The sequence below is a fragment of the Tupaia chinensis genome, unplaced genomic scaffold, assembly GCF_000334495.1.
Source record: "Tupaia chinensis unplaced genomic scaffold, TupChi_1.0 Scaffold000288_2, whole genome shotgun sequence".
Taxonomy (NCBI): Eukaryota; Metazoa; Chordata; class Mammalia; order Scandentia; family Tupaiidae; genus Tupaia; species Tupaia belangeri.
In genome coordinates, this window is record NW_006159773.1 from 1670740 (window position 1) to 1688580 (window position 17841).

Consider the following 17841-nt stretch of genomic DNA (forward strand, 5'->3'; position numbering starts at 1 on the left):
GTGTTTTAGCTTGAAGAGAGTTATTGAAAATCAGGGTATCTCTATTTCTAAATGTCATGTATCCTGTAAGACTTTCTTGTAAGGTGATTCAGGTGTATTAATATTACTGATTTTTGTAGAGCGTAAATATCTGTACATTAGCTTTAGACTCAGAAAATTGTTAGGACTACCTATCAAAAGACATTACTTTGTAAAGCCCTTGCACAATTATATATAGGAACTACAAAACAGAACATCTTAAATGAATAAGACTTCATGGAGGTAACTATTAAAATGCATGTAAAACAGAAATCTGAAAAGTAGATATAGAACCAATCTGTTTTCTTACTTTTACTTTAATAGCTCACGTTAAAAAAAGTAGGTAAAATTTCATAAACAACCTTCGAATCTTCAGTTGAAATTGAAACCATTCCTTAGAGAGAGCACACAGGCAAGAATCTTTGTTTTATATAAGCTTGTATTGAAAATAAACCAAAATGCCCATTACGCTTGTGTATTTGGTAGTTACAAATTGTAATGTGCATTATAGATACCTGCATCTACATATGCACATAAACTGGCTATATTTATGTTATTAATGAGATTGCCTCTGTAGAGTAAATGACACAATAAATGTTCAACTATTTTGAATGGCTGTATTTCCATTTCATAGCCAGTGATATGTCTTCATTGTTTTGAAAATGAAGGCATCTGAAATTAAGTAGTTCACAGAATTCTTGTATAGCGAGTGCTAATAAGTATGTTATACATGAACACAATCACTTAAAATAGCATTTTATGCATTCCTTTGGAACTGGTGAAGAGAAGTAACAGCCATAACTTGCTAAAAAGTCATATAAAATAACTGCCTTTCCACCCTTAATATTTTTCCTTTGGATTACTATTTTTTTTAGAGACTTATAAATGTGAAGGAAATGTGACACCCACTAACCAACATCTATAGACCAACGTAACTCTGTTTATGTAATAATAGGAGCTGTAATTTATAGGATACCAAATAACAATGCAACCTTATTACAACTATCAATAGTTTCTTCACCTTGAAACATTTATATTTATGCTATTTGATTACTTGCTAGTTCTCAATCTTTTATATCCATTTTGCCAAGTATTTGATTACTTTAAGTGTTCTGCCTAGCAGTGCCTTGAGAAATTTTGACTATATTCCCGCCATTTTAATACCTTTGTACTTTGATAATGGTACAGATTCCAAATAACTGGAAAATCCATCCATTTAAGGGCACATGTGCTGTCAAACTGTTTATTGTAGAATAGGTGATACTATTGAGTCATCAGAAAAATCATGACTTTTTTTGTAGAGAAAAACATGTCAGGACCAGCAGTTAGCGTAATGGCTATGTCGCTGACTCCTACGTAGTTGACGCGGTCCGCATCCCGGACCCAGTGGCTTAAACTCACACTGGACGCGTGTGCGTGCGTGCCCAAGATCCCGAGAGGAGAATGGAGGAGAAGGGATTGTGGTGTGACCATCTCCCCTGGAGGGTGATTTCTCGCTTTCTGTCCCTATGTCTCTCTGTCTGTCTGGTGAGTGCACGTGCCCTATAGCAAAAACCTCAAAAAACAAACAAACAAAAAACCATGTCATGACTTTTCCAATGACCCAATATTTGGGAGTAATATAAAGAACTTAAGGTTAAGAAACTCTGAATCTATGAAGAATATCTGCCATTTAGATGGAAGTATGTTAGATACTAGGAAGAAGGGGTTCCCTTACATTTATAATGTAAAATACATCAGACACAAGGGCAAATGAGCACACCAAAAATTATACAAAGCTGAGTAAAAAAATGAAATAGTAAAGTTACCCAAATAACACTTAAAGGATTTTATCTACAAGAGTTTGTTCTAAATGAAGCAACAGCAGCTATCATCGGTGAGGAACCAGTGACTAGGGTTGAAAAGAGAGATGACTTTCCACTATACCTATTTTGAACTTGTTAAAAAATTTAAGTCTATACTTATCAACACAAATAAATCAAAACAAACAAACAAAAAAGAATAAAATGAAACAAACACTGTTTCCTTTATTGCCGGTGTTGTGGAAGGATGGGTGGCTGTGCTTTCTTCATGTATTTCTGTAATCTACTGAGCTTGTTTACACAATAAAATATTTTAAAAGGGAGGAGAGCGTGTAAAGAAGGAAATCCCAAATTCCAGAAAGTACATGAGTGAAAGCCTAAAGGGCAAGATGAAAACAGTATCCAGGCTGTAATAGACAATTCTAAATAAAGCAAGAACATTTTTCTTAACAAAAACAGATACAGGGCCAGTTGGTGATGCGGTGGTGAGGGCAGCTGGATCCCACCTGGCTCACTATGTGGTTCAAGTCCTGGAATCAACAGTTTGTAAAACATACTGGGTATGTGTGCATATGTGCCCCAAATCCTGAGACAATGGAGACGGGATTGTGGAATGGCCATCCCCTCTGGGGAATGATTTACTTTTCTTCTCGTGCTCTCTCTCTTTCTCTCTCCAGTGAATGCATGTGTCCTATAACATATTAAAATAATAATTTTTAAAAAATTAAAGATAAAAAAGGATATACAATTGTGCCTTATATACAAAATCTATACCAACATTTGCAGAATGTGTGAAAGACTTGGCTGGGGGTTTAACTGTCAGGACACTTCTGAAGCTAAACAAGGCAATGTAAACTCCAATCTGTAGGCCTCTGTTAACATTAGAACAGAAAATAAGAATGCTACTAAAATTAATTTGATAGATTAGAATGAGGCTAATCTCAAGTAGCCAATTTCTGGCCAACAGACATGGTTTATGTGGCTCAGGCAGTGTTTTATGGGTCTGGAAGAGCCACAAAGCCCAGCTCTGCATGAGGAAAATGTGGTTTCCTTTACACGGACAGGGGGCTTTCTATGTATGTTATGCTGTTGCCTGATCAGGTTTCTTCCTTTCATTATACATATACATAAATGTGTGTGTGTGTGTGTGTATATATATATATATGTACATTTTTTGTTTTTAGTGAGAGGTGATTTTTGCTATAGGGCATATGCACTTGCCAGAGACAGAAAGCGAGAAATCACCCCTCAGAGGGGAAGGCCACACCACAATACCTTCTCCTCCATTCTCCTCTCAAGATTTTGGGCACGCATACGCACGTGCCTGGCATGAGTTTTAAGCCTCTGGGTCTGGGACTCCAATTGTGGTGACTGCCTGGGAGTCCAGTAATACAACCATTACACCATCTGCTGGTCCCTCGTTCATACATTTAACTTTTCTGGTCTCTAGCAGTAAGTTTCATGGCTAGTAGCTGAGTTAAGTCATTTGACACAATGCCAGCAAGAGGATAAAAAACAAAAGTGTAGGTCATGGGTCCCCTACAGGAATAGGGCTTCAAAGCAGGAAATGAGCGAGCAAAGCTCCATCTGTATTTACTGCTGCTCCCCATTGCACGCATCATGTGAGTTCCACCTTCTGCCAGACATAGGAGTGCGAGCCCTACTGAGAACTGTGCATTCAAGGGATTCAGGTTGTGTGCTCTCATAAACCATCCCCCTTAGCCCCATCATCTGTGGAAAAACTGTCTTCCAGGAAACCAGTCCCCAGTGCCTAACAGGTTGGGGACCACTGGAACTGGAAAGGCAGAGCAGGGAAGATCTGAAGCAGGCTGCCTTGTGAGAGTGGAAAATGTTGTGAAAATATGCACCTATCTCATAAGTCGTTAAAAGTTAAATGAGAAAAATATCTGTGAAGTACAGTGCAGAATTTAAATTTATTGTGTGTCATAAGCTTGGCTCTAAGAGAAATAAAAACCCGAGACGTCACATTTGATGGGTATTGAGAAAGAAAAGAGAACTGCCAAAGGTGACTATACAATGGAGATTCCGGAGTGATCTACACAAAGGGAACCAAAATCCTGACAACAGTCTTGAAAAGAGAAAATGTGAAAACAAAACAACAAAGAAAAGACTAACCCTAAGCCTCAAGAAATCCTTCTGATTGGATGTAATAATTGAGGAAGAATCAGATAAAATATGATTAGAAAAGTACACTGGAACACTCGTGAATCTAAATGAGGAAGAAATTCAAGTCCAACTTCTATTAAGGGTAACTGTATCATATACTAGTAAACTTGTGGTTTGCAATGCATTCATGTTCTCACTGGATTCTAAGAAGTAAAGAGCTTTGTTTTTCTAATGGAATAAAAGTGCAGAGATTAAATTACTGTCTAGGATCACATAGCTAGTCATTTATAAAACAGAAAATCAAGGGAACCAGCAGTTAGCGTAATGGCTATGTCGCTGGACTCCCACGTAGTCGACCGTGGTTCACGTCCCGGACCCGGTGGCTTAAAATTCACGCCGGGCGCGTGTGCGTGCGTGCCCAAGATCCCGAGAGGAGAATGGAAGAGAGGGGATTGCGGCGTGACCATCCCCCCTGGGGGGTGATTTCTCGCTTTCTGTCTCTATGTCTCTCTCTGTCTGTCTGGCGAGCGCACGCGCCCTACAGTGAAAATCTCTCCAAAAAAAAAAAAAAACAGAAAATCAATGGAGGACATTAAGTTAAGTGAAATAAACCAAGCATAGTAAGAGAAATACTTTATGCTCTCTCTTATATGTGGATGCTGAAACAACTGACCTCAGGAAGGGGAGAGCAGACAGTGCTTACCACAGGCTGGGAAGCCTGGCAAAGACAGGAGATGGATGAGCGTTCTTGGATTATAGCATTTCTGTTGGGGATAATGAAAATCTCCTGGGACTACATAGAAGCGATGGTTTTATAACATTCTGAATACATGAAAAACCATTTACGTTCAAAATGGTTAAACGGTGCGTTTAATCTTTTTTTTTTTTTTTTTTGGAGAGGTTTTGCTATAGGGCGCGTGCGCTCGCCAGACAGACAGAGAGAGACATAGAGACAGAAAGCGAGAAATCACCCCCCAGAGGGGATGGTCACGCTGCAATCCCTTCTCCTCCATTCTCCTCTCGGGATCTTGGGCACACATGCACATGCGCCCGGCGTGAGTTTTAAGCCACTGAGTCTGGGACGCAAACCGCGGTCGACTACGTGGGAGTCCGGCGACATAGCCATTACGCTAACTGCTGGTTCCCAATGGTGCGTTTAATCTTACATAAATTTTATGTCCATGAAAAATATGTTAAAAAACATAATAAAATCAAAACCACTATTATATAATATATATAATATTTTCTCATAATTCTATAAGAATCAGGATAAATTAATCCTAACTTTGTTCAAACAGTAATGAGAAGGAAAAGAGAGCTGTCATGCTTCTTGTTCAATTTTTTTTCAAACAAAAACTAAATGACAAATTAGATGAAGGAATCTGGTCAATAGTAACCACTAAATCAGAAATGAGGATGCCCACGGGACCAGCAGTTAGTGTAATGGCTATGTCGCTGGACTCCCACGTAGTCGACCACGGTTCATGTCCTGGACCCAGCCTCTTAAACTCATGCCAGGTGCATGTGCATGCATGTCCAAGATCCCAAGAGGAGAATGGAGAAGGGATTGCGGCGTGGCCATCCCCTCTGGGGGGTGATTTCTCGCTTTCTATCTCTCTGTCTCTCTCTGTCTTTCTGGTGAGCGCACACGCCCCATAGTGAAAACCTCTCCAAAAAAAAAGAAATGAGGATGCCCAGATAAAAAACAATATACAATATATATAACCTGACATGCTTCCTTTTGCCCAAGAAGTTAATAAGTACAATTCATATATTTTAACTTGTTTTTAAAAAATTCCTTATTGGTTCTCCAAAAAAATTTTGAGGATTTATTACTAGCCAGGTACAGTTACAATCTTAATATGAACAGGAATCTCACTGTTCTCAAAGGGCTTAGTAGGGGAGAGGACACTGGAAAATATGCAGTTTGTCTATAATATGTTAAACATACAATGGGTATATGTATAGGAGCTGCTGATCCAGTCCTAGGAGAGGCAGGTGTGGTGACAGGAAGGAGATAAGTGGAAGATGCACAAGAATTAGTCAGGTAACATTAATGCAGGAATATGGGAGAGTTTGCCAGGCAGTGTGTGAACAAACAGGCTTAAGAGTAATCAATAACGCTTATACAACAAGAATGCAATATCCAATTCCATTTTAATTATGTTACCTTTTATTATTTTACAATATATTTCCAAAAAATGCCATTACAGTTGCCTTAACTGCTCTATAAGACCTGGAATAAAAGAACACTTAGAATTAGAACACACAAACATCAAACTGTAATACCTACTTGTAATGAACCATTACTACCAGAAGGATGTCGTTGTTTAAATAAGCAGATGTGTGGCAATGCAAAATTAAATATAAACTTGTTAAAACGGAACAGTAAACTTTGCTTTAATGGCTATAGAAAGGAGGTGGTTTTGTTTTCTTTTAGCAACACATCTGGTTCTGGCAGTCAGTTCTATTATATATTTAAAGCAATATGTGCCCTGAAAGCTTGTATTTTCAGTTTGTGCGTATCACTTGAACCAGAGACCAGATACATGAAAAAAAATATCATTCTCCATACCCTCAATAACTTCCTCCAGAAGGTCACATGTTAGTGAACTCAAGATTCATTGGTTATGGTATTTTACAATTATTTTTCTCCAGTAACACTGGATGCTTTCAATATTCTCTAAAAGAGAAGTGATGAAAATGCAAGGAGACTCTCCAGGCTCCAATTTTCTCTTCACATTCTCTAAGTAGTAAAACAGCAGCTCTACATGCTGATGAAAAAAATTTTCTCTTTCTTCCTTCGTTTTTAACCATTTTACATTAAATGTATTCAAATTTAGTTGGATTTCTATAAAGAAAATTTTAGTTGCCAAATATTTCATAAATAAAGTATTACATACACATAATTAGCTCTATCTACCAAAAACATATATATTTATATATATATATATATGTATACATATTTATTTATCTTACCTTCACTGAAGTTCTTTTTTTTTCTGGCTGGACATGAGAAACAAGAGTAGGCGACCAATGCTGGCTTTAATTCTTGATAAGCAATAATTTGGATTTGTTTTTCATTCAATACAACTGCAGCATTTTCGTAATAAATTCATAAAAGGCAATGCAAAAAAAAACACCTACTGAATAGGTGTCTGCCAAGCAATTCGTGTTTTAAAGTTAGACTCCACCAAAGTGGCACTATGGCATTATAGGCATTCAATTTTTATTTCCTTTTTTCAAGTTTGTCAGTTCTTTCCTACCACTATGTTTTTCTAAGAAAGGAGTAGATAGTGTGTAATCACCAAGTTAAGGGCTAAAGACCACTTACAATTGCTCGAAATATCACGGTGGACTGAACTCTCAAGAGCTGATATAAACCAAAGTGAACAGTCGTCAACCAGAACCACATTTGGTCACATTCAAATAGTCTCCAAAAGCACTTTGCTTATATACATGTTCCCTTCTTCTAGGCTGATTTTGTGCTAATCTTATTACCACGGTAACAAATAAGACTGCAAAGTTTCCATTAAATTGAATTTTTAGGGGACTATGTTCAAATGAATATGTTTTAGTTTGCAAAATATCATTTGTAATGTTCTTTCTATAAACATGGTTGGCAAAATAAAAAAGGCACAAAAGGAGGGTAACGAATGTTTGCAACTTTCAGTGAAGAGTACCAAAGCATGTAACTTTCATGAAGGAAAGCAGAGGAAAATGCTCAGTAATTCATGCACAACTCGAGCTACCAAAAAACTTCTCTTCAGATAGGTCCTGAGGCTTGAGGAGAAAACAGGCTTCCTAATCACATGCTTCATGTAAAATAAAATGTAAAGCTGCACATACATGTTTGGTTTTAACAATGGACCCATGTTTCTAAAAAAGGGAGGCAATTAAAACAAAGGAAAACAAAACCAAAATACCTTCATAAACAAAACGACTCCACCAGTAGCCTCTGTCCTTTGTACCAGACACTTGGGTAAAATGTCCAATAAAATGTAAAATGCAGCATACGCAATAATGTGATCTAAAAACTCTTCATGATAACTTATTGCAAATTGCACTTGACAGTTCACCACGACAATGGAAAACTGGCCCTTTGTTGGCTCACACAGTCCTTCAGCCTCAAATTGAAGTCACCAGTAAAAAGATCTGGATAAAAAGTTTGCAGCTGTACTCAGCCAGCTAGCTCCACCCTCTGGGTGTGAGCCGACCCTGGACACCGCTTTGTCCTGCTCCTTTGTAGGACTCTCATCCTCAGGCAGGTAGTCAGGCAGCTCTGTGTTCTGTTCTACTTCCACAGGAGTATCTTGGAATGGGACCAGCATCTGACACAGAGGACAGGTTAAAAGTCATTACAAAATCAACTTAGTGAGATATGCCTATTTGTATTCAAGTTGAAGGTTCATTTTACTCGTCTAATGATATAATTTACTCCCCAGAGCTCTAATCCTTCCAAAATTTTCTTCTCACATGACAGTGGGCCCAATTATAGAACACTATGGAAGCATAGAAGGAACTGCATTGAGGACTCAGATGTGGATTTGCTGAGGTTCTGGAAGTAAATGAGCTATCTCTGTCTAAAGACTAAACCAAACACCTGGCCGGTAAGGCCCTAGCCACAGAACACCCGCTCTATGGAGGAAGACAGTGATGGGTTCAAGGCCCAGATGGGCTCAAGGCATATAGACTCATTTCCTCTCACAAAACTAGCAGAAAGAAGAGCAATAGGGGCCAGTAGATGGCGTGGAGCTGGGGTGCTGAACTTCCACACAGCCCACCATGGGTCGATATCTGGACCTGGTAACTTGAAATTCACGCTGTGTGTGTGTGTGTGTGTGTGTGTGTGTGTGTCCCCAAAATACTGAGGAGAACAGAGGAGAGGGACTGCAGTGTGGCCACCTCCCCCAGGGGGATGATTTCTCACTTCCTGTGTCTTTTTCCATCTCTGGCAAGTGCACAAGCCCAATGGCAAAAATTGAGGATTTTTACCTTGCTTGTAGCCCAATTCTTGCACTTTCAGATTAGCAAGGCTCATCAATGTTATGACGTATTTAAAAGTCAATGCAAGAAGACGATGTATCTTTTTTTCCATATAAAATCAGCAAGCTACCTCCATTAAGATATCTGAGTCTTAGGTAGAAAGAAAACTAAATGAAACTGTTACCTCTTCTCCACTTTCACTTTTTACAACTTGCTGAGCTTTCATAACCTTGGTTGATGCTATTGCTGATGCCAAAGCCTAAGACGGGATAAAAAGAACGATTTAGAACACCGATTTGTTTACCTGTAACCTCACGACATTCTGTCATTTAAAGTACTAACCTCTGCTTTCAAATCTGAACGGATTCGCACCACACATCTCTGAACAGCCATTTGGAAAGTAAAGCTAATAACACCTTTAATTTTTAACAAAGCCTCTTCACACAGATTTCTCCGAGTCTGAAAAAGCAAAAGCAAATTGTTATGAAAATAGGGGAAACAATAAAAGGTTAAACCACACTGAAGTAGTCATCATATTTGGGAGGGAAGGGGAACAAGTACACCTATTTCAGTCCATCTCATGTTTCACAGCACGGAGCAGGGGGGACTTGGGGAAGTTCATAAAATGGCATGTGATCAACACAAGAGTCATTCTTGCTAGGTATTTTAAGCTTTAACATTGATATATAGCTTTAATAATTTTATATCAGAAAGAAGCTAGCCAATATTAATTTACATCTTAAATGTCACAAAACAAGAAAATACAGAGAGAAAAGCAGAAAGTTAGAAACTCCTCATTTGCTAAAGTCCATCAGTTTTTTTTCCGGAGAGATTTTCACTACAGGGCGTGTGCGCTTGCCAGCCAGACAGAGACATAGAGATAGAAAGCGAGAAATCACCCCCCAGGGGGGATGGTCACACCACAATCCCTTCTCCTCCATTCTCCTCTCAGGATCTTGGGCACACACGCACACGCACCCGGCTTGAGTTTTAAGCCACCGGGTCCGGGACGTGAACCGCAGTCGACTATGTGGGAGTCCAGCGACATAGCCATTATGCTAACTGCTGGTTCCCCATCAGTTGTTTCTGAAAGTGAAGGTTTTAGTTGTGTTGTTTCTTTAGAAAAGAGGCTCACTATATCACGAGTCTCCTGTCTCAGTCTACCAAACGGGTGGAACTACAGGTTCACCCCAGCTTTCAGGGTGGGCTGGAATCAAAACTGAGCCTCCCCTGTAGTCTCAGCCTCTGGTCTAGCAGCATGCATTGCCACTGCCACAACCACTGCCACTGCCACGTTTGGCTCGGCTGGATACAAAGTTCAATTGCAACACAGATACACCCATTTGTTTACATAGTGTCTGAAGCTACTTTTCTGCTAAGGGAGTTTATAGGTACAACAGAAACCATTATGGCCTGCAAAGTCAAAAGTATTTACTCTCTGGCCCCATAAAGAAAAGGTTTGGGACCAGCAGTTAGCATAATGGCTATGATGCTGGACTCCCACGTAGTGGACTGTGGCTTGAGTCCCGGACCCGGTGGCTTAAACTCATGCCAGGCGCGTGTGCGTGTGTGCCCAAGATCCCGAGAGGAGAATGGAGGAGAGGGGATTGTGGCGCGGCCATCCCCCCTGGGGGGTGATTTCTCACTGGCAAGTGCACAAACTCTATAGCAAAAACCTCTCCAAAAAAAGAGAAAAGGTTTGCCAATTTTGATCTTGCTTAAGATCCTCTAGTCATAAGTTCTAAGAGACTGAAATTATAAGGAGTGAGTATTCATGTTGAGTCACTCACTCGCTGTTCATTAACCCACTTGGTATTTCTTTTTTTTTAACTTGAGAGAGAATTTTGCTTCATGGCGTACATGTTCACTGGAAAGAGAAAGGCAGAAACAAAAAATCCCCCCATCTCCCATCCCCAGCAGGGAACAGTCACGACACAATCCGTTCTCTACTGTCCTCCTGGGATGCTGGACACACGCGCTCAGTGAGGTTCCAGCTGCCGGGTCTGGGACTCAAATCGCAGTCCACCATGTGGGAGTCCAGCATCTTAGCCACTACTCCGCCTGCTGGCCCCATTCACTTGGCATTTATAAATATCACCCTTCATTTATGGCATTCTCAGGGGTTACTTCTGCATTCTCAAGGGTTATTAATATCTTCTTTTTGGCTCCCATTTTCCTGACAGATTCGCACCACATTTTCCTGACAATATTCATAGTACAAGAGAATATATACCCTTCAAGGCTTCAACGAAATTACCCACTGTCCTGCTCTTCCGCTTGCCTCACTGATTGCTCCGTCTGTCTCGTCTGACCTCCACGGTCCAGGGCCTAAAAGCAAGTGACTGACTTTCTGCTCGGTCTCTCAGACTATTCCCACTACTTCAACTATCACTGTCATCACTAACTCCAGTATGCCTTTCTCATTTTCACTTGTCTAGCAGAGATATCCACTTGGATATCAAGTGGTCATCTCAATACAAGACCCAAAGTGAAAATGGAGTAAAATTACCTGTATTTTCTCATCCCTGCTTCTACTCCAGCTCACTGGCAAAAATCACTAACTCCAAATGGTCCTATTTCTTTTCTTTCTTTTTTTTTACCTTCTCCGTTCTTAAGTTTATTATCTTTATCTGGAACAAAGTCATAGAAAGTTGGTTTAGCTCTCAGCAGCCCGCTCCTGAGCTCTGAGGAAGCTTGCCTTCTTCTAGGCTACCTGGTCTTTCCTCTGGGCAAGGGACATTTTGGGATGATTCCACTTCTTTTTAACTTCTTTCTTGGGCTTCTTTTCATAGACCGGGTTCACTCCTATAGCAGTGAGCTTTCTTACACATCTCCTCCATGTCTGGAGTTAAACGGTCCTTGAGGTACTGAGAGAACTGTTTCTTGTAGGTGTCTTCATCTTCTTCCATTAGGTAGCACATGTAGTCTGCCACACTCTGGCCCACGATGTGCTCTTAGAGACTTCTGCATTACATTCCTTGCTTTCAGAATCATAACCAGGGAATCGTTTGGTACTGGGAGGGATAGACAAGGCTCCACCCACCACCTCCTTCAGGACCCCATACACTTTGCCAGTGGTGGTTCTGGCAAGGCCTGCATCCAAATAGCAGGTGAAGGCACCAGGTTGATCATCAGTGCTTTCTACATGGTATTCATCTCCAGTCACTTCCACTTGACCTTCATAGATCTTGTCCACGCCAACCCTACTGAGACACCTGCGGGCGACCCTCATAGATCTGCTCCACGCCAAACCTACTGAGCCACCTGCGGGCCAGCGGCTGGCCAGTACAAAAGGCTGCAGCCTAATTTGTCAGGCCAACCTTCACACTGTGTTTTGGTAGTTGGTGTGTATAAGCTGTGCAGGCTATCACAGCCCCTTCTACACGGGCATGAGCAATCTGATGATATCTCCGTTCGTTACACAAGCTGACATCCTGTATTTGGGCGTGTTGTATTTATTTTTATCCTGGGTCACCAAACGTTTCTGAGCATAGTAATCAGTTTTACCCTCCCATCGCCTTCTACATTTCACTTTGTATCTCTTAAAGTAGGCCTTATTCTTGACAATGCCCATCCTGCACAAGAGAGACCCACGGCCGCAGCCAACCTGCAGCCCACAATCACTACAGGGGGAAAGCTCTAAATTGTCCTCTTTCTGAACTGAGACATGTTTCAAATCACTCTCTATATTTTCCAATTTCTGTATTAAGACCATGTTCTGATTCAGTACATCTGAGGGGATAGGAATCCGTAAGTGACACCAGTCTCTGATTACCACTGCTTTCAAACTTTTTCCAAAATCCTTTAAAACAATTCTCACATCATTACTTATCTCCCTACGTAGGTCATGTCACTTCTACACTCCAACATCCTTCAGGGAAGGTTCATGGCAGAACACAGACCTACACAGGGCTCATCTAGGGCACTGGTTCTGGACTCCACTCTGCAGAGGCCTGGGTTCCAGGAATCCCTTTAAGGGACTGGCACCAACAGTTCCACAGTTTTCTCTCTCACATATTTTTTTTTTTTTTTTGAAGATATTTTTGCTATAGGGCACGTGCGCTCACCAGAAAGAAAGAAACAGAAAATGAGAAATCACCCCCCAGGAGGCATGGTCTCGCCAAAATCCCTTCTTCTCCATTCTCCTCTCGGGATATTGGGCACACACGCACACATGTCCGGCTTGAGTTTAAGCCACCAGGTCTCGGACTCGAACTGAGGTCCACTACATGGGAGTCCAGCAATATAGCCATTATGCCCACTGTTGGTCTCTCTCTCTCTCTCTCACATGTCCAATGGCAGGTAAACTAAAACTACGTAAAAGCTTGTACAGCAAATATAACATCAGAGTAGAATACTATTAGTGTAACCCAGTTACTCACTTTAAATGTGAAAGGAAAAAAACAAGGTAACTTGGCTAGTTTATCACAAGTACAGGGTCTGGCACTAAATTCCAACCATATGTGACAGTGAGAAATGAGATCCTTAACACTCTTCTTATCATCTGTCTCTCCCAACCATGATGACAGCTTTATGAGAGCAAGAATTTTTGTTCGTTTTAGCCACTCCTGTATCCTTGGTACCTAAAATAGTGCCTAATACCACGTGCTCCTTTTTATTGTAAAAATTAGTACACTCAGCAAGTAACACTTTAGATCAGGTAGTAAAGTCCCCAAATCAATCAAACTGGTGGGTATTATTTTAAGTCTATGAATTGAGGATGAACTCATCTCTCTACAACTTTCAGATGGCTTATCCAGAAACAGGCATTTCATTCAAATCTTTTAATATCATTGAAGATCTTTAGTTTTCTCCTTATAGGTTCTACATTTTTTTCTTAGGAATACGCTTGCATTCTTCCCAACTTTTCATTTTGTACTGTTTTGGGGAAACAAAATTATTTTTTGTAATTAGTGACTGATTTGGGGCCAGCTCGTGATGTGTGGTTACGGCAGCTGAATCCCACATGAACTGTTGCGTGATCCGAGTCCTGGACTCTGCAGCTTGAGAACCATGCTGGATACACGTGCATATGTGCCTGAATAGAAAAACAATAGAAGGGACTGAGCAAAACCACTGCCCAAGGGGGTGCTTTCTTACTTTGCCTCTCTGTCTGTTTCTCTCTGGTGAGTACAAGTACCTTCTGGCAAAAAGTAAAAAAAAAAAAAGAGAGAGTTATTGATTTCCATATATTTAATTATATCATTACATTTTTCTGTTTTAGTTTTCATTTATTTTGGGGGAGTGGGGAATACAATGTACACTTCACCTGAGAGAACCAGAGAAACAGAGAGGGAAAATAAGAAATCACTCCCCCCCGAGGAGGATGGTCATGCCACCATCTCCTCTCCTCTAGTCTCCTCTCAGGATTTTCGGCACACACGCACATGTGCCTAGTATGATTTTCAAACTGTTAGATCCTTGACTAGAACCGTGCAGCTGGCCATGTGGGAACTATATCTTAACCTCCATACTACCTGCCAGCCCATGTCATTAGGTTTTTTAAAGTCATATTAATTTTTTTTTAATTTTAGATATTTTTATGAGTTTTCTATATCTGCAATCATATCAATATCAAATTACTGACTTATTTATGGATGTTACACTAAAATATTCATTATATTAAGTCATGTTTACATTCTCAGGATCAAACTAGATTGCTTCTAGGATGTTACAACATAATCACCCTTTGTTAGCCCTGTAGCCTAGTGGTAAAAGGAGCTGTATCTGACATGGTTGACTGTATTAGAATCTCAACCCTGTGTCTTGAAAAGGTGCTGGGTACATGTGTATGTGCACCCCAAATCCCAACAGTACGTGAAAACGAAGAAGGGATTGAGCCATGGCCTCACCCAACTGCAAAGTGCTTTCTGTCCCACCTTCTCTGTCTCTCTCTGGTAAGCGCACATGGCCTCTGACAATTAAAAAAATAATAATAATATAAACATCCAATTATTCTAAAAGAAAGCAGGAAAAAAAAGGGAACAAAGAACAGATGAGACAAAAAAGCAATTAGTAAGAAAGTTATTTTAAAACTCAACCACACTAAAAATCGTGTTAAAGGTAAGTTGCCTAAACATTCCAACTAAAGGGCAGAGATATTCAAACTGAATAAAAAGGTGAGACCCAACTATATGTCTGTAAGAAATCCACTTGAGGGACCAGCACTTGGCGTAATGGCTATGTTGCTGGACTCCCATGTAGTCGACTGCGTTTCGAGTACCAGAACCGGAGGGTTAAACTCACGCCAGGCGTGTGTGCGTGCGTGCCCAAGATCCCAAGAGGAGAATGGAGAAGGGATTGTGGCGTGGCCATCCCCCCTGGAGGGTGATTTCTCACTTTCTGTCTCTCTCTCTTTCTGGTGAGCGCATGCACCCTATAGTGAAAACCTTTCAAAAAAAAAAAAAGAATAAAAAAAATCCACTTGAAATATAGATACAAACAGAAGATACGCATTCATCAGAAGAAGATGAAGTGTCTAATATTAAATACAAAGTAGAGTAAGCTGGAAACAAACCACAAGTTACAGAGAACTACTATTACAATTCTCCAAAATTCTGAAAGATTTTGTACCACTATTATTGTTTCTATCTTAGATGTTTGGTTGAATTCTCCAATAAAGCCATATGGTCCTTAAATTTTCTTTATGGAAAGGTTTTTAACTACAAATTTCATTTCTTTAATAGATAAGGAGCTAACTAGGTTATCTATTTTTTCTTCAGTGAGCTTTTTGGTAACTTGTGCCTTTTAAAAAAATTCTCCCTTGAGGACCAGCAGTTAGCGTAATGGCTATGTCGCTGGACTCCCACATAGTCGACTGTGGTTCGAGTCCTGGACCCGGTGGCTTAAACTCACGCTGCATGCGTGTGCGTGCGTGCGTGCCCAAGATCCCAAGAGGAGAATGGAGGAGAAGGGATTCTAGCGTGGCCATCCCCGCTGGGGGGTGATTTCTCGCTTTTTGTCTCTCTGTCTGGCGAGCGCACGTGCCCTTTAGCAAAAACCTCTCCAAAAGAAAAAAAAAAGAAAGAAGTGTTTTAGAAGTGTTTAATTTAGTTTCTCAATGTCTGGAAGGTAGGGAGGTGATGGATTTCTAGCTATCTTTCTGTTATTGATGTCTAACTTTCTTTTATCTTGCCCAAAGACCATACTTAGTACGATCTCAATCTTTTTAAACTTAGTAAGACAGTTGGGCAGTCTATAAATATTAAGTTTGGGGACCAGCAGTCGGTGTAATGGCTACATCGCTGGACTCCCATGTAGTCAACCACGGTTTGAGTCCCGGACCCGGTGGCTTAAAATTCATGCCAGGCGCATGTGCGTGTGTGCCCAAGATCCGGAGAGGAGAATGGAGGAATGCATGCCCAAGATCCCGAAAGGAGAATGGAGAAGGGATTGTGACATGGCCACGCCCCCTGGGAGGTGAGTTCTTGCTTTCTTTCTCTATGTCTTTCTCTGTCTTTCTGGTGAATGCATGCGCCCTATAGCAAAAACCTCTCCAAAAAAAAAAAAAGAAAAAAATTTAAAAAAAAACTGAATTTGATAGTCATTCAAGTTGTCTATATCCTTACTGATCTTCTGTATACTTGTTCTATTAATTGAGAGAGCTGTGTTGAAATCTGTACTGTAACTATGGATTTGTTTATTTCTCCTTGCATTCTTGTATTTCTTTTACTCTATATATTTTAAAACTGTAGTACTAGGGGCATAAGTATTTAAAATTGTTATAACCTCTGAGCAATTAAGTCATTTAGCACAAAATTACATTCTTTATCACTATAAAATACTAATATTGGGAATTATACTTAATGATTGTTAGCAAGTGACACTTAAGAAATTTCATTTGCCATGATTTCTCTTTCTCAATTTAAAAAGTATGTGTTTATAAAACTCTTACCGTATCATCAAGACCATCTATATGCAAAACCACTGTTTTGGCACGTTTGTTTGTAGTTCCTAGAAAAAACTGAGCTTTCCTTCGACGTGAATTCATTTCATTGAAACTGTCACCATCTGCCATATTAGATGACTGAAGAATGTCATAGATTTCAGAGGCCAGAAGTTTTGTTTCTCCTGGAGTTGTAGTCCTGGAAAAGAAACACGTAGACATTAATAAGGCAGTCTAATCATTATTGACTCTATAATCTGACTTCTCACTTTGAGAAGCCTTGTTCCTTCATGCTGATGCTTCGTCCAATGTAAAAACAGTATCAGTGAATCCTAGGATAATCAATAATGGAGAAAAAACAGGTAGTCTACAGCAGAGTCATAATTTCATTTGAAACCTGTGGTTCATTAAGATTTAAAACCCATCACTATAGAGGTATAAAAGCACATTTAATCAAAATCATTAATTAAGTAGTAAATCAACTAATGAGATCAGGCTATAATATGTCCCTGGATTATCACTAACATTCAACTCTCCATCTGAAAATATCCTGACCTTCAAGAAAATATAACATGTAAAAAATCAAAAAGAAAAAACAAATTATGGTAAGATCACTCATATTATTAGCAATTTCAAGAAAGAGATCTCTTACTACATTCAAACTGGTTCTTATTTTACATTTATATTTTATTTATTTATTTATTTTATAAAGCATGCATATACCGTAAGTCCAGGGAACCAGCAGTTACCATAATGGCTATGTCGCTGGACTCCCATGTAGTCAACTGAGGTTCACGTCCCGGACCCGGTAGCTTAAGACTCACGCCGGGTGGGGACCAGCAGTTAGTGTAATGGCTATGTCACTGGACTCCCACGTAGTCAACCGCGATTCGAGTCCTGGGCTCAGTGGCTTAAACTCACGCCGGGCGCGTGTGCATGCGTGCCCAAGATCCCGAGAGGAGAATGGAGGAGAAGGGATTGTGGCGTGGCCATCCCCCCGGGGGGGTGATTTCTCGCTTTCTG

General features: G+C 40.2%; 1 protein-coding gene across 3 annotated transcripts in view; it reads right to left on the reverse strand.

Moving 5' to 3' along the window:
• Positions 1-6949: 6949 nt before the first annotated feature.
• The window catches only part of ARMC1 (armadillo repeat containing 1), a 64086-nt gene continuing 53194 nt past the window's right edge, over positions 6950-17841 (reverse strand). For 2 of the 3 annotated variants that reach the window (XM_006150433.3, XM_014588577.2), the window contains 4 exons: positions 16828-17017; positions 9276-9392; positions 9118-9192; positions 6950-8278 (listed from right to left, as the gene is read on the reverse strand). In XM_006150433.3, coding sequence (XP_006150495.1) covers positions 8087-8278; positions 9118-9192; positions 9276-9392; positions 16828-17017 — 574 coding nt within the window. In that variant the 3' untranslated portion in view covers positions 6950-8086. The remainder of the gene's footprint in view (positions 8279-9117; positions 9193-9275; positions 9393-16827; positions 17018-17841) is intronic. The other variant, XM_006150434.3, reaches the window with a different exon arrangement.